Source organism: Balaenoptera musculus, chromosome 12 (assembly GCF_009873245.2).
Source record: "Balaenoptera musculus isolate JJ_BM4_2016_0621 chromosome 12, mBalMus1.pri.v3, whole genome shotgun sequence".
In the NCBI taxonomy this organism is placed as follows: Eukaryota; Metazoa; Chordata; class Mammalia; order Artiodactyla; family Balaenopteridae; genus Balaenoptera; species Balaenoptera musculus.
Window position 1 is genome coordinate 17,091,046 of NC_045796.1, and position 25,326 is coordinate 17,116,371.

A 25,326-nucleotide genomic window follows, 5' to 3' on the forward strand; every position below is an offset into this window, starting at 1 on the left:
TTTAGCATGTATATATTTGAATGCCAAGTAATATACATAAAACCCTCTTTAGGGATGAATATCAAGACTGGATATTGATCATGGTTTAGCTGATCAATACTAAATACCATTTATAATTATGGAAACTTTTTACTTTTTAATCATTTCAGTGACAGGGAGACTCTAGGTGCACAGCTTAATTATTTTCAGCATGAGAATGGTAATAAATGTCTGATTCCTATTTTTCTTGGGATATATGGTTGGCCAGTTTGTTCGAGGCTGGTGCTCATGAGGCTGAAATCAAAGATTGGCTTTTATGTCAATTAGTTTTGCCATGTTCTCCAAATTGGTCTGTAGCAGTCTAAGATGGACAGGTTTCTAATCCATCACCTTTGCTAGAAAAATTAAACAGGTCCCCTTATTGATGGTGAATCAGTGCTCTGGTATCTGTATATGCTTACATGGAAGTCAAATAATGATTAGTGTAAAAGAAAAGGAATTGCAGAACCTGGAAAGAAAAGGCTTGTGTTAAGAAAAAAAAATCAAAACAAAAGAATTGTGTGTATTTTGGGTAGAGTAAATTAGAAGTGGGCTTCCCAACCTTTTTTTCCACATCATGGCACACCTAGAAATGGTTAGATTTGTATAGCACTCTAGTGTTGACTAGAGGGAATTTGGGACCCAGTCCCAGGTGCTTGTGGCCACACAGAGGGCTGGGGGGATCCATGTAATGTCCGCTGGGAACCCTGCCTCTGAGGACAATGAAATAGAGGAAGGGGTGAGCAAGCACATTGACCTCAACACAGCCACACATCTCCAGCTGGACTCCTCTACCCACTAAGTCAGTCCTTTCACCCCATCATCTCATTTCTATGACTTACATCCCTACCCAAGCTGAAATATTTGAGTTAATGCTGTATTTTCCCTTAGCTCCTTGTGGTGTATTCCACTCAGCAAATATTTGCTGAGCACTTCTGTGCAAGGCACTGTTTTCCACTGATTGAAATCGGTCATGGAACCAACTTAAAGTTCTGGCTTCTGTCCTTCTTCTGCAGTCTCATGGCCAACACCCATGAGCCCATCCCCCATGCACACATGGGATGACTAAACCAGAGTTTTGCCTTGCATTTCTTCCCCCACTATATAGTCAGAGGCAGAATTCCATTCAGAAGTTCCCCATTTCCTGCATGCCACCCATTGGTCAAATCCACCAGAGAGGCAGCAGACAGTGAGGCCAGGTGACACAGTTCACAGGGATCGGCATCTCAGGAGATGGAGTCTGTGAAGAAGGGTAGTGAAAGGAAGGGGAGGAGGACAAAGGGAGGATAATCAGCTCACCTGTTAATTAACTTAGAAATAGAAAAATGGTTTCCTCATGTTACTTTCCTTTTCTGAAATGCCCAAGGGAGCTTCTCGTTGTCCTTAGAGTGAAATACAAATTTCTTCCAAAGTCCTTGGCAGTCAGCCTCAGTCGTATCTTGCCTTTTTGGACATGCATCCTGGCCCTGCTACTTACTGTGCTACCAGGAGCTCATTATTTAACTTCATGGGAACTTTATTTCCTATTATACACACAGGGTACAAGACCCTTCTTGCAGATCTGCTATAAAGGTAGAGTGATCTTTGTGCTTTAGATCTGCCCTGCTATTTTCTGCAAATTCCACTGTCCCTGTGGGTGTAGCACAAATCCCACATGAAACCTTTTTATTCAGGTCTTCACTGATCGTTCACCTCCTCCACATTGAGCCCCTCTGTGTGCCAGTGAGTTTTTGTATATTAAAAGAATTTGAATTGAGAATTATCTGAATTTTCTAGTTTGGGCTGCCTTGATGACAGGGCAATATGGCATTCTTGACTTCTTCTGACATCCATGTTTGTTTCATTGTACTACTTTTTACTTACCTTTATAGCTGCAATGGCGGGATTGCTTGAGGGTTATGACGATCATCGAGTCATCACATAAGTCACCTCTTGTGACTCATCAAATCAGAGTTTCAATCATGTTGTAATTATACAACACATTCAGGAAAGATTATCTGATAAAGACTGATTTTAAAAATACTATAGTGATTTTAGAACAAGAGCAACAAAACTAAAGTAGGTTACACAGCCTGGGAGAAATAATAACCTATTGCTCAATTGACAGTGTGTATGTTGTGTTTTAAATACCTTAACCATGACTTGCCTCTCGCCCATACTACCCTAAAGCATTGAAGGAAAATAAGCAGGTATGGGAGAAAAATTAGGTTTGGAAAGACCTTGGAATTTCTTGAGTAAATTGTTATGGATACGGCTCCCCCTAGTGTGCTGAACAACACAGGTGCCCCAGTGTGCAAAAGCTGAGCTCAAGTTCAAGAGCTGAGAGTTCTTATCTCCAAACACCAACCTTATCTGAACAACTTGAGATCTCTCTTTTGCCACTGTTTCCTTCCTACTGTATAACCAACCACAGACCAGGGAAGATAGGGTGCAGATGTCTGTTACCCAATTTGATTTGAGCACCATCGTCATGGAAGGACTGAATTGATTTGAGGTACCCAAATCATATGAAAAAGCATAAAAAGTTTTATTTTACAAAGACTTTCTCATGAGGGAGGGAATTGAAATCAGGGCGAATAAGCAAAATTAGAATATGATTCCTTGTTAATTATTTTACTAAAAATGTTATTTGCCTTCATCTTCTATTTGTCAAAATGTTAATCATCGGTAAATATATTTTCCTCAAGCAGTATACATGGACCATTGGAAGACCAAAAAATGAACCATAGCAGAGGGAAAGAAACTCTTCCAATGAGGAGGAAATGACTTACATTAAAACAATGCTTCTCAAAGCATAATCTCCAGAACACTAGTTCCACAGGCTATTTAATGGGTCTTAGTTTTGAGAAATGTAGGGTTTGACAAAATAAACTGATTTTTTTAACTGCAATATTCCTCCAGGCCCTTAGCATGCTCTTAAGATACCACTGTACTGTATGACATTAGTCTTTGAACTTCGGCATTTCCCAGATTAACACAATGTTTTTTTCCACGCCTATCTCACACACCTGGTTCGTGAATTATCCTTTGGGAACATGCACTGGATTAGAATTTCATTAACTTTCAATCAAAGATGGAGAACAAATAGGAGAGTGCGCCAAAGGAGGAAAGAAAGCAGTGCATTTGATACAAGCCGCAAATAGGATGGCTGTAAGGAAGTTTATGGTTAGTGTCATAACTCTCCTTTGCATGTGAATCATTAGTAACCAACGTATTAAAGTCTCAAACCATGGCCGTCCTATAGTGGAAGGAAGGCCCTCAGAAGGATCGGCCATGCTGAACACATCAGCAGCCCACAAAATCATTACCAGATTTCTCCCACATCACAGCAGTGATGCCACTTCTGAGAATGAGAAACAAGACTCCAAAAACGACAGCACCCCGTCCTGTCAGGTTTTCAACTTTTATTGAAACTTTTCCTTGTACGCAACCTGCGCTAATTCGCAAGGATGGTCTAAGCTCCTTCTTATTAATAGGATCACAGACACAGGGTATTTTAAACGACTTAGAGGAAGCCTGTATTTAGTAGAAGCTGTGAGTTAAAAGAGGAATCCTATAACTCACAGCTAGATAAACTCCCAAAGGGAGTGTTGAGAAAAATGGAAATCCACAGAGTGGTTTGTCTTGGATAACACTGACTCGCATCCAGTAGAATGAGCCTCTTCCCATCAGCTCCGTTCACATTTCGGAAGTGCTGCTTTTCGACTCATTGGTACACTGGGCAACAGCCCTGGAAGACGTGAGGGGTTGGGGGCATCAGTGGATCTGGACTTATGTGTAATTCTATCCTCTTTTGCTGGGGACACAGCCCCAGAAGGACTGTGGTTCTTAGTCTCTTAGCCTATGGGGGTGGAGGGTGGGACACGGCTCATCTCAGAAGCAGCTCTTCATTGTCAAGGGACGTCCTATGTTCTTCCTAATGCTTTCCAGCTGGGTTGACTTCAGGCGTGGGGAGGTCAAGTGATTTACTCAAATGCCCAGTGAAATAGACCATCTGAGGCTTGGCCTTGGGGACTTCGCTGCTTGCCCCAGTCAGTCAACGCTCTGCTTCCTGCTTTTCGCCTCTTCTCTGAGTTGCACCAAGCAGTCAGTGTGCTGTGTCTGGCGCAGCCTGTCCTCCCGGCTGTCCCTGCTCAGGACTGGAATGAGGCGTGTTACAGGTCAAGTCTGAATGTTCTGGCAGTGCAGCGTAAGGCAGATTGCTCCATGCCTGCTCAAAGCATACAGGGTCTGGCAAAAGCCAGATTGAAGATAGCTACACCCACACGCCAAGATTCCAAAAGGAAAAACTTAGCTCACATTTTTCCTTTGCGTGATGATTTTTCTTCCCTTCCTTCTTTTTTTCTCTTTCTTTTCTTTCTTTCTTTCTTTTTTTAAAAAAAGGGAATCCCCATGTTTACAAGTTGAAATCCAAAATGCACAAGTGGTCAGTTCACAATTCTGTGACCCATGAACATCTGTGGGCCTGGGTGTTCCCTGGGAGCGAGCAGCGCCCGAGCCATGAGCCAAGCCGGCCCTAGGCAGAAAGGAATTCTCAAGTGAGTGGAACAGTCGGTGAGCAAGGAGGCCTGCGAGTGATCAGGGCCTGGTTATCTTCTAGTTCTGGTTTTCCAAGGGCATGTCTGCACTCACCTTCAACTAGCTTTATGAGCTGCATTTGACTTTATTTTTTGAGATGGGTCCATCTAAAACGCCTTACAGGAAGTAGGACATGACTTTTCATTTTGCCTCTAAGAAAAACGAAACTCTATAATTTGAGATCGGCAAACGTGGTCCAAGTCTGTTTATCCAAAAACAAGAACCTCTGAGTAGAGAGAAAAATCTAGACTATCTGACACCAGTTTCTGAGGACGTAAGTGCTTGAAAACCAATAGGGCCTCCCTCTGCGGAAGAGGGTCCTACACCCCCAGCTCCTAGGACAGCTGCAGAGGGCAGCTCGCCGTGCTCCCTTCAGGTGGCAGGTGGTACTGGGAGTGGCTAAATGTGCCTTATCATTTCCATTCCGGATTCTAGGTCAGTAGATGGACTCTGGTTCCACCACTATTTTATGGTTTTAATTTGGTAGATACTCAAAAGTTAATTAAACTCTGAATGGAAAAAGCCCGTGATGTATTTGCATCTCCCATCTGGACCTTGGTTTCCTCATCTGTAAAATGAGGGAAAGGACCAGATGACTGCTGAGCCCCACTGCAGCCCTAGCGGTCTGTGATTTAAGGTTTGCTTCTCTCCTAGTTGGAGCTTACTTCATCTGCTCTAACTTTTCTGCTGTCATCTGGGTGTTACAGGCTGATTTGTGTCCCCATGAAATTCATATATTGATGCCCTAACCCACAGTACCTCAGAATGTGATTATATTTGGAGGTAGGGTTTTTACAGAGGTGATCAAATTCAAATGAGGTCTTCAGAGTGGGCCTTAATCCAGGATGACTGGAATCCTTATAAAAAGAGGAAATTTGGATACAGACATGAACACACATGGAGTGAAGACCACGTGAAGACACAGGGAGAAGACGGCCATGTGCAAGCCAAGGAGAGAGGCCTCAGAAGAAACCAACCCTGCTGACACCTTAAGCTCAGACTTCTAGCCTCCAGAATTGCGAGAAAATAAATTTCTGCTGTTTAAGCCACTCTGTCTGTGGAACTCTGTTATGACAGCTCTAGCAAACGAATACACTGGGTTACACCACAGTGAGTTTTCTGAGCTGTGAAAGAAGTTCCATGTGTTTTTCTTAACAGACTCAATACTGGTAGCCTAAAATAGACTTTTCTTTGGCAGGGTATTCAAAATACTTTAAAAAATCGATTTCTTTGTCATCAGGTGGAAGTAAATTATTTTAGTAAAATAAATCCTCTTTATTTTTATTTGAAGGGAGTTTCACAATTTTGACCCACAGAATTGTCTTCCTGAATGGCTGTGGATCATCATTTTGCCTTTTAAGAAATACTGCCATTACCTATAAAATTCATTCGAGGCCAAATAGCTCATTGGATAAACCCGCAGGTAACAGCATACTTATAACGAACTTCAGAACACACAAGCAGCTCCAGAGGGGGCAGAGTCCTGGTTTTGTTTAGTACTTTTGCCTTTAAAGTTCACTCAGAGTCAAACGTCTTGTGACTGGGTTACAGACAAATTAACTGATAAAGAAAGGTAACCACTTATCACTTTGCTGTTTAAGACTCTCAGATTCTTACCTGAAGTTAAGCATGTTATTTTTACCAAAATGGATTTTTCTTTCATCTAGTACCAAGATTCTGGTTCTTTTCTTTTACAAAATAGTCACATGGAGTTGGCCTGGAGCGTCCAGTATTTAGAAAGCATGGGGATTCCCTCTCTCTCTCTGTGAGTTCCATTTGATGCAGCAGGGAAACTTCTCAGGAAGAGCGTTTCTGGATTAGAGGCTGCTCACTTGGGAGGTTAGAATCACCCACCTTTGGAGGCTCTGCATGCCTGAGAAGGAGATCAGAGTACTCGCCGAGCGACGTGGGATGGCACAGCCTTATTTTCCCACGTGACTGCAGGCGGGCAGCATAGATACCCCGCTATCATGGCTGGGGATTCCGACGAAGCACCGACACCCAACCAACCAGAGTGCACAGAGCAACGAAGCCAGCGGGTGTTTAGTGTCATCTAATTATAAGAATAAGAGTTTCTAGATTGTTAAAAATACATCTTTCCCAAAATCACATCTTAAGGACGAAGCCTGGCCTACTAAGAAGGCTGAGGGGGCGGTGAGGATCTGCAGGCACCTTTATTTCCAGCTATCGACAGAATGGAAAAAATTTCAACTTCTTTATATTCATTTATTTACATGGGTAATGAATAAGTTAAGGAACACTTCATGTCAAACACAGATTGCTTTTATTTTAGCTAAGCTAATGTTTCAGTTCCATATATATTTCTGAATTTCCATCAATGTCGAACACCATTTTTTCTTCTTAAAAAAAAAAAAACAAAACAATTTACAAGCACTTTTACGGCACTCAAGGAAAGTAGGCTGAAGGTTCATAATAATAATTTTCCTTTTAAAAAAACATCCATCAGACCAAAATAAAATCATTTTAATTAACTCCTTCCTGAGTAACTAAAACCTTGGAATGTGCTGAAAGCTTATAATAAATAAGGCAGTCAAAGATCAACCAGCTTAAAATGTATTTTTTAAATTAAACTATGTAAAATGTACAATATATTTCATGAAGTACAAACTGTGTTGGGCTCAGGGCCAGAGAAACGTTGTCGTGTGTGCCAGATAAACTGATGAAGTGCCTTGACTTTTAGGGCCCAGAGGCTGTTTGTTGGGGCAAAATTACATTAAGGCCCTGTAAGTAAATCAGCCAGCCTCGTTCGCTGTGATGTTATAATGATCACTGCTGACAATAAATGCCTCTGAACACACAGGTGCAAGTGCTCATGTGAACTTGCACTAAGAGGATGCATTTTTTAAAATGACCAATTGTCCTGATGTGCTGACAACAGCAGAGAACCCTTAGCAGACCTTATTTTCAGATAATGAGATTGCACAGTGTGTAAACTAACGATCATTCTTTATATGCGATTTCAAAGGAAAGGACTCACAAGGTACCAGGCAGCAGCTCTTGCTCTTTTGTTGAGTATGATGGCTCTTCTCCGGGTTGATTTTTAAAGTAAGCCTAACGGTAGGGCCCTGGTCTCTCTAAACAGGACAAAGGACATTTCCTCTTCTAAGAACATTTCCCTTCATCACTTCCCTGCCCCAGTTCTCTGAGGCAGAAAGGAGGCCCACAAGTGGCCAAATGCTGGACTCTGTGCCTCTGTGGTCCCAGCCTTCACTGGACTCCTGCAGGGTGGAGCCTTCTCAATACATCTCATAATAAAGTAGCTTTAGTGCACACTTGACAGGTTCCAAATGACTTGCTTTATATCTTGGCTACTGTCCAATTTTAGTGAACGAAGAAAAAATTCTAGAGAGACTTGTTGGTTTCTGAAAAGCAGAAAATGTGTAGCTTGTGTAAAATCAGAGTCTTATTTACTATTAAGTATTCCCAACTCACACTTTGCTAGGGCTCTTGAAGGGCTGGCTCTAGGGGAAAAAACATGAAGGAGACAAAATTTGTCCCAAGTACCTTGCCTGTCACCAGCACCTGCACCCCTGCTTCTCATATTGCTGTATATTATCCACCCAAGAGTATATGTATTTTCGGGGGGGGGGGTGGTCAAAGATGAAAACATCTCAAATCCAAAGAAATAGATTTCTAATGATTGAACCAAGGCACCACGGAGATGGGCAGGTGATGGGAAAGGGATGGGGAGGAGATATTTTGGAGGAATGGAACTGCCCGACTTCTACTCAGATCACTTTGGGGGCAGACACCTACTCATAAATCTGGCCAAGCAGTCTCTTACCCAGAAGCTCCTGCTTCTCTTCCCGATGTCCTAGTAAGGGTTCTCAGCAGGGAGTTGCTTCCATAATAAGTGGAACTGTATTTTGACTGCTGCCTGCACAGAACTCAGTAGCCCTTTCTGAGCCCCCAAAACACCAAAAACAAGTACCTCTCAAGGGACCTAGAAGGTAAAAGATACCAGCTACTTTGGGACACAGCTGGCCAGGGGTGTGCCTGATAGATCATGCACTGTCTGTGGTCAGGCTTAGAACTTATGCCACAGGAGTCAAATGTCAGAGCTAAATTGGTTCCTGGGTTTCCAGTTAAAGCAATGCTGGTAAGAGACATGTTTCATGTTGGGTGCAAAGGACACAGCCATGCCATTTTCCTAGGCCACATGTCCTCCAGAGTTCATCTGTCTGCCCATGCTCTTCTTTACACAGCCAACAAACTCTTTTCCTGGCTATGCTACTTTGAAATCTGTCAGAATGGTGCTTGGAAATGAAATGCCTCAATGGAGTTTGCCATGCGCTTTGACCTTGAGAGGTACTCAAGGCTCTGGACTGGTGAAGGGTGTGGCACAAGCCTACTTGCTCGTTCAGAGATAATAAGCGTGCTGCTCTTGGTGAAAGTGTCCCCTGAGATGGACCAGAGGCAGAATTCTACCCGTGTGGGCAGAAACCACTTACCCAGGGGCATCCTTCCTTCTGATGCCCTTATCTGTCTGACCTTCTCCTCTTACTTACTTCTCCTCCTCTCCTCTCCTCTCCTCCTCTTCTAGAGTAGATTCCCTGGTCTCTGAAGTGGTTTTGTGTTTCTACTGAAATATACAAGTCTGGATGTTTCCTACCACTGAGGTAATATTTTTATAGGTCATCTTACAAATGATAAGTTATTGGGCTATAGGCTCTATTTCTCCGCTTTCTCTCATTTATGCTAGGGGAAGAAAAGCTATTTTATGATGAGATGCCTTGTGATGGAGCCATGTAGTGTACCTCAGAAGGACCCAAGGAGCCAGAAAAACACAGAATAAAATCAAACAAATAAAACCCGCAAAACCGGGCATCTCCCAATGACCCCAACCTGTGGGAACGTTTTGTTCTTTTTAATGCTGCCGAGCATTAATTTCGTCCCTTAAGGGTTTTTCTTCCCCAAACAAAAAACTTTCTGGAAAGGGAGATTAAGCCATTGGAGGCAACACAGAGCTGGCATCACCTCTTATAAATATCTTCGAGCCACTTCTCATCGTCCTGTTCCTCGTCATCAATCGGCTCCTCGGTTTCCAGTGGGGTCGGAATGAAGAACTGGGGTCTCAGCACGGGGTGGCTGACCCGGGACTTCAGTCCGAACTTGCGCTTCAGCAGGTGGAACTGCTCCTTGACGTAGTGGTAGAACTCGTACTCGTATCTCATTCGCTGGTAGAGAATCTGCACAGCCTCAGGAGAGGGGACGGTCTTCTTCACGGTCACAGTCATGTTTCCAAGTTTCCTATGCTCTGCAAAAGAAGCAGGGTTGCACGTGAGCCGTTGTCTGCAATGCTGCAGCTTAAGGGGGATGATGGTGAGGTCCTGTGTTACCTGCATAATACTGGCAGCTCCTAAGGAAAGAAACTAAACATTCAAGGAATAGAAGGGGTAAATGGCTTCCCAACAACATTGGGAAAGATTTCACCGTATTCCATGTGTTAATATCAACACCAGTTGACTAAACTTGAACTAGCTAACATCCCTTTCCTGGGATGTGAATGATGAGATTTGACCACAATTCAATGGTAACTGTAAGTTATACATTCTTTTGAGCAGCAAAATCTACCTGCTTTTCATTTTTATTTCCTGTTACTTTCAGAAGGAAGCACAGAAAAAAGCTGTCTCACCACTTTCTAATCATCTTGTTTTTTTTATTTTAAAATATCGACATCTATTATTTAAAGTTTAATTTGATACAAACGCCATTGCATTTCACTATTTCAGCAAGGTGTCTGCTGAGAAAAGTAAAGGAAGGACTGTTAGATTCCCTAAATACAATTTTAACTGTTGTCAATTTTGAATGGTTATTTTTTTCTTGTGGTAAAATATATAACTAAAATTTGTTTAATTTTATATTAACACTTAATAACATAAAATGCTATTTATATGTTATATATATATATTTATATGACAAAATTTTAAACATTTTGAAGTGTACGTTTTGGTGGAATTAATTACATTCATAATGCTGTGCAACTATCACCGCTATTTTCAAAATTCTTTCATGACTCCAATCAGGACCTCTGTACCCATTAAACAATAGCTCCCTTATACCTCTCCTCTTCCCACCCTTCCCCAGGTAACCTCTAATCTACTTTCTGTCTATGAATCTGTCTATTCTAGGTACCTCATATAAGTGGCATCACACAATACTTGCCCTTTTGTGTCTGGCTTTTTTCCACTTACATAACGTTTTCAAGGTTCATCTATTTTGTAACATGTATCAGTACTTCATTAGCTTTTATGGCTGAATAATATTCCATTATATGAAAGTACCATAATTTGTTTATCCATATATCCATTGATGGACATTTGGGTTTCTTCTACCTTTTGGCTATTGTGAAGAGTGCTGCTATGAACATTTCTGTAAAAGTCTTCATTTGAGTCCCTGTTTTCAATTTTTTCTGGGATTCTACCTAGAAGAGGAGTTGCTGGTTCATACGGTAATTCTGTGTTTAGCTTTTTGAGGAACCACCAAAGTACCTTCCTCAGTGGCTGAACCACTGTATATTCCTAGCAGCAATGTCTGAAGGTCCCAATTTCTCCAAATCCTCTTCTACAATTGTTATTTTCCATTTTCAAAAAATTGTAGCCATCCCAGTAAGTGTGAAGTGGCATCTCATTGTGGTCTTGATTTTCACTTCACTGATGGTTAATGATGCAGAGCATCTTTTTCATGTGTTTGTTGGTCATTTGTATATCCTTTTTTGATAAATGTTTATTCAAGTCCTTTGCCTGTTTTGAATTGGATTGTTTAATTTTTTGTTGTTGAGTTGGTATTCTTTTTAATATATTCTGGATATTCTACATATATATCAGGAATATGATTTGCAAATATTTTCTCCCATTCTGTAGGTTGTCTTTTTATCTGTTGATAGTTTTCTTTGATGCACAGAAATCTTTCATTTTAATGAAGACCAACTTATTTTTTTTTTGTTACGTGTACAAAGTGGGTTTGTGATAGAACATTTTGTAGTATCTGTCTTCACTAAAGATATTAACTATAGCTACTCTGAAGCGACACATGTTAATAGGCTTGAAGTATAGATCTCTTTGGGTTTTTAAAAGACAGAGCTTAAAAAGCTGGTGTTAAAGATAGACAAGGCACACAGAGGCCCCGGAAAAAAATTCGCTCATTTCCAGACTCCTCTGGTCCCTTCCTCTTGAAGCACTCTAAATGTGTGGAGTCTTGCTATCTCATGCCAGAAAAATATTAGGATTCCTATGATATTAAAATAAGTTCTTTAGTTAAATTAGTTGACCCAACCTATTCCAAAAAGAATGTAAAGAATTTTACAAAAATATATATGATGCAATTAGCTAAACCGTTAAGGAAATTGGGCAAAGGGAGAATGAAGGTAGGAAAGAAAAAAGGAGAAAGGTCAGTGTTGGGGGTAACGGCTGCCCCTCCCCATATGGGAGGGTCTCCATGGAGATGCTCCTGCCTTTTGCCCCAGCCCCTCATTCGGGGAGGTAAGCCAGGTTCCAGGGCCAGACGGTTTTTTTCTGATTGTGCCTTTGGGATAAAGGATTGAGATGTTCTCTCCTCTGGGGAGAGTGTGCTTGTCTGCAGAGACTTCACATCCTCCTGCAGAGGAGGGCGAGGGCTTTCAGCCACAATTTATGACTCGATGGGCAAGTCTGTGGAAGTCAGGATGGAATGTTACCGGTCCATTTCTCCTCATACCTCAGCTGAGTTCTCCCACCCAGCTTTACTTGGTAATAAAGCTGACATTTGGACCTCCATCTCTCTGTCTCCAGTATTGATTTCTCACGTAGTTTAGAACCCAGGCAGGAGGAAATGGGTGTTATTTACTCATCCATCTCTCAGACCCCAATATTGAGGAACACAAAATATATGCTGTGAAGTCCTAACTGCTTATGTAGGAGGTGGGTCAAGAGTTTGGCCCTAAACTTTCTAGCAGCTAACAAACAGTGTATATTACTCTTCGTGTAAAACAATCCATTCACATCTATTCCTAGTTGTAATGCCATAAAGAAATATATTCTATGAATTTTCATAAGAAAAAACTGTAATGGAATTAGCAATATTTTGATAACATCCTTAGAGTAAATTCAGCCATGGGTTTCATGGGGGCCAGAGGAAAGTGGCATGTGTCAGGTTCTCAACTCTGGCTTGATTGGGGAACACATTACAGAAAATCTAGAGCAGAGGTTTCTAACTCTCCTGAAAACCTGACTAAAGCTCATGTTCAGGAAGATAGGGAGGGTACATGGAAACCCATATATGAAGATCTTAGGCGTTTATGGATCTGTAGAAACCCCTGATTTTGAGAAACCAAAAAACTGCATTTCCTTCAACAATCTTTCATATACTTTGTTTGTTCTAATATTAGCCCCAGTGTAATTGATAAATATTGGAATTAGTTATTTTATGTGCTGGCCTGATATACAGTCATAAACATTGCAACGGCAAAGAGAGGAGGACTTAGATTTACATTTTATGAAAAGGGAGGGGCTTAACAGTGCCTGGAACTTAAATAGAAGGCCACCCTACCCTGTTTTGGAGGAAGGCCCAAGAGAGTAAGCATAGGGGAGCCTGGTCTTTGTAAAGAAGTAACTTGGGGTCTGCTCTATTGCAGGGCCTCAAAGTTCTTTAAGGTTGAAACACTGTTTTCCTAAAAAGAATGTATAGCAAGTGTAATCACTAACTACAAAGCCATCCGAGAGAGTACGCAGTGAATTTTTAACCTAGAGCAAGATAACTTCTTAGACTAGTCTTTAAAATAAATTAGATACAAAATGTTGATCTATTTAAGGGGGGAGGGATTAATTTGGATATTAGGATCGACATATACACACTACTATGTATAAAATAGATAACTAGTAAGACCTGCTGTATAGCACAGGAAACTCTACTCAATACTCTGTAATGGCCTATAAGGGAAAGAATATAAAAAAAAAAAAAAAAAAGAGAGAGTGGATAGCAGTGCTCTGCGTGGCGCTTATCCCAGACAAGCTGAGTTGTCTGCAGAGCCATTTCGCACGAGGAACTCTGACCTGAAGTGCTGAGTGCGAGGCCTTTGCACGCGGTACCCTATGAGACAAGAGTTTCAAAAAGTGCATGTGAAAAACCATCACCTGGGATCCACTGTGCTGGTTCTGATCAAATAAGTTAAAGGTGAGCTGAATGGACTAGAGAAAGCTCCTAGAATAGACTCAGTAGCCATGCGGCGAAAAATGGAAAGACCCCAAATGGAAGGAGCCTGGATCACAGTATCACAACTAGGAGGAATGTTGTCCATTCTGCAGCATCAGTGTTGGATTGTGAGCATCCCCATATTTTGTTGACATCTCTCATCTGCTTTCATCTCTTCTTGAGGATTTATGCCTGTGTATGAGTGCATTCAGAGCTTCAGCATTCCAGCATTAATTACAATATGAAGGCATTCCTTCACATTGTGCAATACAAAGACTCTGGATGCATCATTAAAAGAGAAAATCTTTAATACTAAAAACTAAAAAGAGGAGGACCTTCAAGATGGTGGAGGAGTGAGACGTGGAGATCACCTTCCTCCCCACAAATACATCAGAAATACATCTACATGTGGAACAACTCCTACAGAACACCTACTGAACGCTGGCAGAAGACCTCAGACCTCCCAAAAGGCAGGTACTCCCCACGTACCTGGGTAGGGCAAAAGAAAAAAGAAAAAACAGAGACAAAAGAATAGGGACGGGACCTGCACCAGTGGGAGGGAGCTGTGAAGGAGGAAAGGTTTCCACACACTAGGAAGCCCCTTCACGGGTGGAGACTGCAGGTGGCGGAGGGGGGAGCTTTGGAGCCACGGAAGAGAGCGCAGCCACAGGGGTGCGGAGGGCAAAGTGGAGAGATTCCCGCACGGAGGATCGGTGCCGAGCAGCACTCACCAGCCCGAGAGGCTTGTCTGCTCCCCTGCCGGGGCGGGCGGGGGCTGGGAGCTGAGGCTCGGGCTTCGGTCGGATGCCAGGGAGAGGACTGGGGTTGGCGGCGTGAACACAGTCTGAAGGGGCTAGTGCACCACAGCTGGCTGGGAGGGAGTCCGGGAAAAGGTCTGGAGCTGCCGAAGAGGCAAGAGACCATTGTTTCAGGTGTGCGAGGAGAGGGGATTCAGAGCGCCGCCTAAACGAGCTCCAGTGACAGCGTGAGCCGCGGCTATCAGCGTGGACCCCAGAGACGGGCATGAGATGCTAAGGCTGCTGCTGCAAGAAGCCTGTGTGCGAGCACAGCTCACTCTCCACACCTCCCCTCCCGGGAGCCTGGGCAGCCCGCCACTGCCAGGGTCCCGTGATCCAGGGACAACTTCCCTGGGAGAACGCACGGCGCGCCTCAGGCTGGTGCAACGTCATGTTGGCCGCTGCCGCCACAGGCTCGCCCCGCATCCGTACCCCTCCCTCCCCCCGGCCTGAGTGAGCCAGAGCCCCCGAAGCAGCTGCTCTTTTAACCCCGTCCTCTCTGAGACAAGAACAGATGCCAGAGGGCGACCTACATGCAGAGACGGGGCCAAATCCAAAGCTGAGCCCCAAGACCTGTGCGAACAAAGAAAAGAAAGGGAAATTTCTCCCAGGAGCCTCAGGAGCAGCGGATTAAATCTCCCCAGTCAACTTGATGTACCTGCATCTATGGAATACCTGAATAGACAATGAATCATCCCAAAATTGAGGCGGAGGACTTTGGGAGCAACTGTAGACTTGGGGTTTGCTGTATGCGACTGACTAGTTTCTTATTTTTATGTTTATCTTAGTTTAGTTTTTAGTGCTTGTTATCATTGGATTTCTTTATTGGATTGGTTGCTCTCTCTCTTTTTTTTAATACTTTAAATTTTAAAAATTTTAATAATATTTTTTTATTTTTAATTTTAATAACATTATTTATTTATTTTTATTTTTTTCTTTCTTTCTTTTTTTTCTCCCTTTTCTTCTGAGCCACATGGCTGACAGGGTCTTGGTGCTCCAGCTGGGTGTCAGGCCTGAGCCTCTGAGGTGGGAGAGCCGAGTTCAGGACATTGGATCACCAGAGACCTCCGGCCCAACGTAATATCAATTGGCGAGAATTCTCCCAGAGATCTCCGTCTCAACACTAAGACCCAGCTCCACTCAATGAACAGCAAGCTCCAGTGCTGGACACCCAATGCCAAACAACTAGCAAGACAGGAACACAACCCCACCCATTAGCAGAGAGGCTGCCTAAAATCATAATAAGTTCACAGACACCACAAAACACACCACCAGATGTGGTCCTGCCAACCAGAAAGACAAGATCCAGCCTCATCCACCAGAACACAGGCACCAGTCCCCTACCCCAGGAAGCCTACACAACCCACTGAACCAACTTTACCCACTGGGGGCAGACACCAAAAACAATGGGAACTACGAACCTGCAGCCTGTGAAAAGGAGACCCCAAACACAGTAAGTTAAGCAAAATGAGAAAACAGAGAAATTCGCAGCAGATCAAGGAGCAAGGTAAAAACCCACCAGACCAAACAAATGAAGAGGAAATAGGCAGTCTACCTGAAAAAGAATTCAGAATAATGATAGTAAAGATGATCCAAAATCTTGGAAATAGAATGGAGAAAATACAAGAAACGTTTAACAAGGACCTAGAAGAACAATAGAGCAAGCAAACAATGATGAACAACACAAGAAATGAAATTTAAAATTCTCTAGAAGGAATCAATAGCAGAATAACTAAGGCAGAAGAACAAATAAGTGACCTGGAACATAAAATAGTGGAAATAACTACTGCACAGCAGAATAAAGAAAAAAGAATGAAAAGAATCGAGGACAGTCTCAGAGACCTCTGGGACAACATTAAACACACCAACATTCAAATTATAGGGGTCCCAGAAGAAGAGAAAAAGAAAGGGACTGAGGAAATATTTGAAGAGATTATACTTGAAAAATTCTCTAATATGGGAAAGGAAATAGTCAATCAAGTCCAGGAAGTGCTGAGAGTCCCATACAGGATAAATCCAAGGAGAAACACGCCAAGACACATATTAATCAAACTATCAAAAATTAAATAGAAAGAAAAAATATTAAAGGCAGCAAGAGAAAAACAACAAATAACAAAGAAGGGAATTCCCCATAAGGTTAACAGCTGATCTTTCAGCAGAAACTCTGCAAGCCAGAAGGGAGTGGCAGGACATATTTAAAGTGATGAAAGGGAAAAAACCAACAACCAAGTTTACTCCACCCAGCAAGGATCTCATTCAGATTCTACAGAGAAATTAAAACCTTTACAGAAAAGCAAAAGCTAAGAGAATTCAGCTCCATCAAACCAGCTTTACAAAAAATCCTAAAGGAACTTCTCTAGACAAGAAACACAAGAGAAGGAAAAGACCTACAATAACAAACCCCAAACAATTAAGAAAATGGTAATAGGAACATACATATCGATAATTACCTTAAATGTAAATGGATTAAATGCTCCAACCAAAAGACACAGACTGGCTGAATGGATACAAAAGCAAGACCCATATATATGCTGTGTACAAGAGACCCAGCTCAGACCTAGGAACACATACAGACTGAAAGTGAGGGGCTGGTAAAAGATATTCCATGCAAATGGAAATCAAAAGAAAGCTGGAGTAGTATTTCTCATATCAGACAAAATGGACTTTAAAATAAAGACTATTACAAGAGACAAAGAAGGACACTACATAATCATCAAGGGAACAATCCAAGAAGAAGATATAACAACTGCAAATATTTATGCACCCAACATAGGAGCACCTCAATACATAAGGCAAAAGCTAACAGCCATAAAAGGGGAAATCAACAGTAACACAATCATAGTAGGGGACTTTAACACCCCACTTTCAACAATGGGCAGATCATCCAAAATGAAAATAAATAAGGAAACACAAGCTTTAAATGATACATTAAACAACATGGATTTAATTGATATTTATAGGACATTCCATCCATAAATAACAGAATACACTATCTTCTCAAGTGCTCAGGGAACGTTCTCCAGGATAGATAATATCTTGGGTCACAAATCAAGCCTTGGTAAATTTAAGAAACTTGAAATCATATCAAGTATCTTTTCTGACCACAACGCTATGAGACTCAATATCAACTACAGGAAAAAATCTGTAAAAACTACAAACACATGGAGGCTAAACAATACACTACTAAAGAATCAAGAGATTACTGAAGAAATCAAAGAGGAAATCAAAAAATACCTAGAAACAAATGACAATGAACACACGATGACCCAAAACCTATGGGATGCTGCAAAAGCATTTCTAAGAGGGAAGTTTATAGCAATACAATCCTACCTCAAGAAACAAGAAATATCTCAAATAAACAACCTAACCTTACACCTAAAGCAATTAGAGAAAGAAGAACAAAAAAACGCCAAGGTTAGCAGAAGAAAAGAAATCATAAAGATCAGATCAGAAATAAATGAAAAAGAAGTGAAGGGAACAATAGCAAAGATCAATAAAACTAAAAGCTCATTCTTTGAGAAGATAAAATTGATAAACCATTAGCCAGACTCATCAAGAAAAAAAGGGGGAAGACTCAAATCAATAGAATTAGAAATGAAAAAGATGTAACAACTGACACTACAGAAATACAATGGATCATGAGAGATTACTACAAGAAACTATATGCCAATAAAATGGACGACCTGGAAGAAATGGACAAATTCTTAGAAAAGCACAACCTTCCGAGACTGAACCAGGAAGAAATAGAAAATATAAATAGATCAATCACAAGCACTGAAATTGAAACTGTGATTAAAAATCTTCCAACAAACAAAAGCCCAGGACCAGATGGCTTCACAGGCGAATTCTATCAAACATCTAGAGAAGAGCTAACACCTATCCTCAAACTCTTCCAAAATATAGCAGAGGGAGGAACACTTCCAAACTCATTCTACGAGGCCACCATCACCCTGATACCAAAACCAGACATAGATGTCACAAAAAAAGAAAACTACAGGCCAATATCACTGATGAACATAGATGCAAAAATCCTCAACAAAATACTAGCAAACAGAATCCAACAGCACTGCAAAAAGCTCATACACCATGATCAAGTGGTGTTTATCCCAGGAATGCAAGGATTCTTCAATATATGCAAATCAATCAATGTGATAAACCATATTAACAAATTGAAGGAGAAAAACCATATGATAATCTCAATAGATGCAGAAAAAGCTTTCGACAAAATTCAACACCCATTTTTGATAAAAACTCTCTAGAGAGTAGGTGTACAGGGAACCTACAGCAACATAATAAAGGCCATATATGACAAACCCACAGCCAAACATCGTTCTCAATGGTGAAAAACTGAAACCGTTTCCACTAAGATCAGGAAGAAGACAAGGCTGCCCACTGTCACCACCATTATTTAACATAGCTTTGGAAATTTTAGCCACAGCAATCAGAGGAGAAAAAGAAATAAAAGGAATCCAAATCAGGAGAGAAGTAAAACTGTCACTGTTTGCAAATGACATGATACTATACATAGAGAATCCTAAAGATGCTACCAGAAAACTACTAGAGATAATCAATGAATTTGGTAAAGTAGCAGGATACAAAATTAATGCGCAGAAATCTCTTGCATTCCTATACACTAATGATGAAATATCTGAAAGAGAAATTAAGGAAACACTCCATTTACTATTGCACAAAAAGAATAAAATACCTAGGAATAAACCTACCTAAGGAGACAAAAGACCTGTATGTAGAAAACTATAAGACTCTGATGAAAGAAAACAGATGGAGAGATATACCATACCATGTTCTTGGATTGGAAGAATTAACATTGTGTAAATGAATGTATTACTCAAAGCAATCTACAGATTCAGTGCAATCCCTATCAACCTACCACTGGTATTTTCCACAGAACTAGAACAAAAAATTTCACAATTTGTATGGAAACACAAAAGACCCCGAATAGCCAAAGCAATCTTGAGAGAGAAAAACGGAGCTGGAGGAACCAGGCTCCCAGACTCCAGACTATACTACAAAGCTACAGTAATCAAGACAGTATGGTACTGGCACAAAAACAGAAGTATAGATCAATGGAACAGGATAGAAAGCCCAGAGATAAACCCACGCACATATGGTCACCTAATCTTTGATAAAGGAGGCAAGAATATACACTGGAGAAAAGACAGCCTGTTCAATAAGTGGTGTTGGGAAAACTGGAAAGCTACATGTAAAAGAATGAAATTAGAACACTCCCTAACACCATACACAAAAATAAACTCAAAATGGAATAAAGACCTAAATGTAAGGCCAGACACTATCAAACTCTTAGAGGAAAACATAGGCAGGAACACTCTATGACATAAATCACAGCAAGATTCTTTTTGAACCACCTCCTATAGAAATGGAAATAAAACCAAAAATAAACAAATGGGACCTAATGAAACTTAAAAGCTTTTGCACAGCAAAGGAAAACATAAACAAGATGAAAAGACAACACTCAGAACAGGAGAAAATATTTACAAATGAAGCAACTGACAAAGGATTAATCTCCAAAATATACAAGCAGCTCATGCAGCTCAATATCAAATAAACAAACAACCCAATCCAAAAATGCGCAGAAGACTTAAATAGACATTTCACTAAAGAAGATATACAGATTGCCAACAAACACATGAAAGGATGCTCAACATCACTAATCATTAGAGAAAGGCAAATCAAAACTACAATGAGGTATCACCTCACACCAGTCAGAATGGTCATCATCAAAAAATCTACAAACAATAAATGCTGGAGAGGGTGTGGAGAAAAAGGAACCCTCTTGCACTGTTGGTGGAAATGTAAATTGATACAGCCACTATGGAGAACAGCATGGAGGTTCCTTAAAAAACTAAAAATAGAACTACCATACGACCCAGCAATCCCACTACTGGGCATATACCCTGAGAAAACCATAATTCAAAAAGAGTCATGTACCACAATGTTCATTGCAGCTCTATTTACAATAGCCAGGACATGGAAGCAACCTAAGTGTCCATCAACAGATGAATGGATAAAGAAGATGCGCCACATGTATACAATGGAATATTACGCAGCCATGAAATGAAACGAAATTGAGTTATTTGTAGTGAGGTGGATGGACCTAGAGTCTGTCATACAGAGTGAAGTAAGTCAGAAAGAGAAAAACAAGTGCCATATGCTAACATATATATATGGAATCTAAAAAAAAGAAATGGCTGTGAAGAACCTAGGGGCAGGACAGGAATAAAGACGCAGACATAGAGAATGGACTTGAGGACATGGGGAGGGTGAAGGGTAAGCTGGGACGAAGTGAGAGAGTGGCATGGACATATATACACTACCAAATGTAAAATAGATAGCTAGTGGGAAGCAGCTGCATAGCACAGGGAGATCAGCTACGTGCTTTGTGACCACCTAGAGGGGTGGGATAGGGAGGGTGGGAGAGAGATGCAAGAGGGAGGGGATATGAGGATATATGTATACATGTAGCTGATTCACCTTGTTATACAGCAGAAACTAACACAGCATTGTAAAATAATTATACTCCAATAAAGATGTTTAAAAAAAAGAGTGGATATACATATATGCATAGCTGATTCACTTTTTTACCTGAAAGTAACACAACATTGTAAATCCACTATACTCCAATAAGAATTTATTAAAAATTAAAATAATAAATAAATAAATAAATAAAATGTTGATGTATTTAATGAATTGAGTTGACTTGCTCTAATGGGTTATTTATATCAAGCCAGTAAAAATTTGTGAAGAGTTTTTAAAATGACGGTATGATGGATTTATAGGTTTCCCTGTTTGGTTGTGATTAGGTAACTAGGTCGATAGATTTAAAGCTACTCCTGGTTCATCACAACAAAACTCTCTTCCTTGCATGTTTTTCTCCATGGCTGGGGATGGGCAAGTTGGTGGGTGGGCAGAGCAGGTATGTCAAAGATGATAGTATGTCATTCAAGCACAATGGAAAGAACCAGGATATATTTACATCATTAATTAATTGATTTGTCAAGAGATGGGGATGGTCTCAGCTGAGCCTGATCCCTTGTGGGGTATTTTTAGAGTAACAGCTACATTTAGTGAGGACTAAGGTGTACCAAGCACTAAACTAGGCACTTATACACGGAATCATATTTAATCCTCACATTAACCCCTCAGTGGAAGAGCCATGTTATAGATGAAGAAACTGAGGCAGAGCAAGACTCTGACTGGTTCAAGGTCATGTAGCTGAAAAGAGGCAGAGGCAGGAGGGTCTGCATGGTAAGCAAGTGTTGTGCTTTTGCTGCAGAAAGGCCAGCAAGCTTATCACGGTCCCTCTCATGTCTCCCCAAAAGCAATGGAACATAAGGTAGTCGGCAGGTGGGCCTAAAGCCTACCACTCCTCACGTTGACCGGGGAGTCCAGATTGTAGTAGATCTTGCAGGAAATAAGCAGGCATTTTAGTAGGGATGGCTAGTGGGTTTATAATCCGGAGGAAGAAAAAGGTTGATTTAAAAAAGGAAATTGGACTAGGTTATCTCTGGGTCCAATAAGAAAGGCCAATACCCAGAGTCAATGATGAAAATGAACATAATCATCAGTATTTGGAGAGTTCCTCAGTTCCAGGAAACCTCTTCCTGGTGTTTTATTTAGCCTGAACTTATAATTAGGTGTTTCTAGTAGGAATCATTATTCAGAAACCCCGGCAGAAACTGACCCAGGATCTACAAAGTTTGGGAAAAGTCAGCCTTCTTGCAATGACCAGAGTCTGGACTTCATAGTGTTCTCCATCAAGTCAGTGCTGGGGATCCCACTTACAGCCCCATTCATTGACTTATTTTATCCAAATTTTATAAGGTAATGGGAGATCTCTAATAAGATTTATATTTGATAAGATCCCAATTGGCCTTTCGAACCAAATTTTAATTACATATCACCTCACTATCCTGATGAAAGTGTTTTGGCTACTGGGTAGTACTAGTAAGAACAAACACTAGGAGACTGAGTCCTGTGCTTGCTAGAAAACTCTACAGATAGGACAGACTTTTAGGGTAAGAGTAAAGGGAAATGTTTCATTTGTGGCTACAAGACAAAGTTGTGCAAGATCCTTTTTTGGATAGCAACAGATTGCCAAGTGTATTTCGGTTACCTCAATCCTCCTTACCCTCCTTAGCCCCTGTCTAAACATGAGGGGTACTGACAGCTGGTTCAGAGGACACTTATGACAGATGATTTTTTTTTTATTAAGCTCCAGTTTTGCATTGATATCCAATCCTCGCTCCATCCATCTATGCCTTCTCTCTCCCTCACTCTTGCTCTATCTACATTCTCTCTTCTTCATTGTCAACCTCTCCTTCTCAACTGGCTCCTTACCCCCTGCAAATCAAATGTGGTCAAGTCTCCTTAAAGAAAACCCTTAAGTCTCATGTCCTCCTCTATCTTCTCTCTCTACTCTCCATCACAACCAAACTTCTTGAAGAGGTGTCTAAATTTGTCGTCACCAGATTTTCAACGTACTCACATGATTGGACTCATCAAAACCTGGTTTCTGTCCTCTCAATGCTCCAGTCCAGTCAAATTGCTCTTGCTTCCTTGTTGATAACTCAGTGGACATTTCTCAGGCCTTCTATGACTTCTTAGCATGACCTCACAACACTGATGGCCACACACGCCATCTTGGAACCGTCTTCCTGTGGCATCTACAAGAGCACTTCCCTGGTGGTCTTGGACTCCTTCTGATTGCTCCCCTTCAGTGCTCTATGCCCGGTGCTCTTTCCCTGCTTGTCCCTTAAGTGTCAGCACTCCCAGGGCTCTGGTCCAGCCTCTTCCCTTCTCCCTTCCTTCCTCTCTGGCTACTGTCATCCAACCCTCCTCCCTCTAGTTTTCATACCACTGTGGACACAAAACCAAAAGTTTACATGAAACAACTATAGCTTCTTTGCCCTTTTGTTTTCCAAAGAGCTGCCAAATTTGATAGGAAGGTTAATGATATTGCCAGAGGGGTATGTCATGGTCAGAAATAGGAGTGCAATTTCGTGGCAGGAGAAGCAGAGATTCAGATTCAACCAACACTGATGGCAAATACCTATCATGGGTTTGGCTTATGCCCCCACGTATGTTATTTTATTTAATATTCCCAATCACCCTTTGAGGTGTCTTGGCCCCTATTTTGCAGATGGGGGAATAGAAGCTTTTGGAAATTAAATGACTTACCCAAGGTCACATAGCTAGTGAGTAAGCAACAGAGCTGGAATTGGAGCCCAGGCCTCTCATTTGTGATGAGGTTTCCCCTAAGTACTTGGCCATAACCAGCACAGCTTTCGTGAGCCTGTAGAAAATTATCACCTTCATATGGAAAGAGTAGAGGGCAGTCTGCCTTTTATGGTTAGTGGAGAATTTTTAAAATCACATTTCGAAGACATATGGTTAAATGTCTTGCTGTACAATAATCAGTGCTATGGAAAAGTCATTCCAGTGCTAAGTGTTCCACATTTTTATAAAACGCCAGACTTTCCCTCCAAACAAAACAAAGCTACGTGAACTATGGAATCAGGCTCTTTCCAGGTTGCCGTAATAGCAGTAGCAGAGGAAGTTGTTAGGAATTGTTGGAGACTGTTGTTATTTCAGCCAGAAAACAATCATGCTTTAAAAATCCATACTTATTATCAGCATTCTTTGGGAAATGAAGCAGCCCACGTTAGGTGGGCATATACTGTACAGCAAAATCATCAAGAAGTGGAGGCCTAACCCCACGTGCATCCTCTGAAAAGCAGGACCCCCGAGATGACTCCAAGGGGCTCACAGCTCTTGGGCCCCCGGTGAACATTTCAGAAGGAAGACACAAATACAGAGCAGCTTCCATTAGGGCAGGGGCAGCAAGCAGGCAGCCTGAGATCTGACTGGCGGGCAGGCTCTGTGTTATTTGACCTGTGGGGTATTTTTTTAAGAAACTTGACTTAGTTGTTGGAAGATTTGGTCTACTTCACAGGGAATCTGGATTTCTGGCTTCTCTCAAAGTGGGGTGATATTCTTCAGGAGCTGAGTATGGCTGTCCCCTCAGAGAGGCCAGTGTTCTCTGTTTTGTCTCAGACTCTAAATGCCAGCTCATTCTTTTATGTTACCTGCCCGGCTGCTATAGAAATCGGAGTTTCATGCTTCTGTTGAAAAGGTTTTGAAATTCTGGGTTTCATAAAACTAGGAAGCAAGTGCTTTTGTGTCCAAATTAAGGCTTCAGTTCAGCCTCATTTGTGTGTCCAGTGTCACCCCCCTTCCTTTTTTTCTGTAAGTATTTATTGAATGACTTTTCTGCACCAGGCATAGGAGTTACTAGCAGTGAATGTAACTTTATCATCATCATCATCAGGCATTTCTGAGCACCTTCTCAGTGCAAGGACTGCAAGTTATCTACCATGCGTTTAATCTTTCCAAAGTCCCCCCAGTGAGTCAGGCTCTCTTATTATCATCATTTTACAGATGTGACACTGGAATTTGGTAACATACTCAAGGTCACACAGCTCGTAAGTGGAGATGCCACAGTTTGGGTCTGGGACAGTCTGACTACGGAGCCCAAGCTCTTAACCCTTCATGTTGCTTCTGGCTGAAGGGGGCTCACAGTGTAAGAGAAGCATCCCTCCTCACGGGCCTGCTCACTGGAGGGGCAGACGGGGCACCTCCCTCCGGTTGGTTTGATGTTATCAGTGTTTCCTCTCCTTGGTCAGAAATCCCTAGAAGAGGGACCAAG

The 25,326-nt window shown here is 41.5% G+C and overlaps 1 protein-coding gene across 1 annotated transcript in view; it reads right to left on the reverse strand.

Moving 5' to 3' along the window:
* Positions 1 to 6,863: 6,863 nt before the first annotated feature.
* Positions 6,864 to 25,326, reverse strand: part of UST (uronyl 2-sulfotransferase) — a 290,670-nt gene continuing 272,207 nt past the window's right edge. Inside the window, exon 8 of the mRNA XM_036871971.1 lies at positions 6,864 to 9,874. Within this exon, the coding sequence (XP_036727866.1) occupies positions 9,591 to 9,874 (284 nt within the window). The 3' untranslated portion in view covers positions 6,864 to 9,590. The remainder of the gene's footprint in view (positions 9,875 to 25,326) is intronic.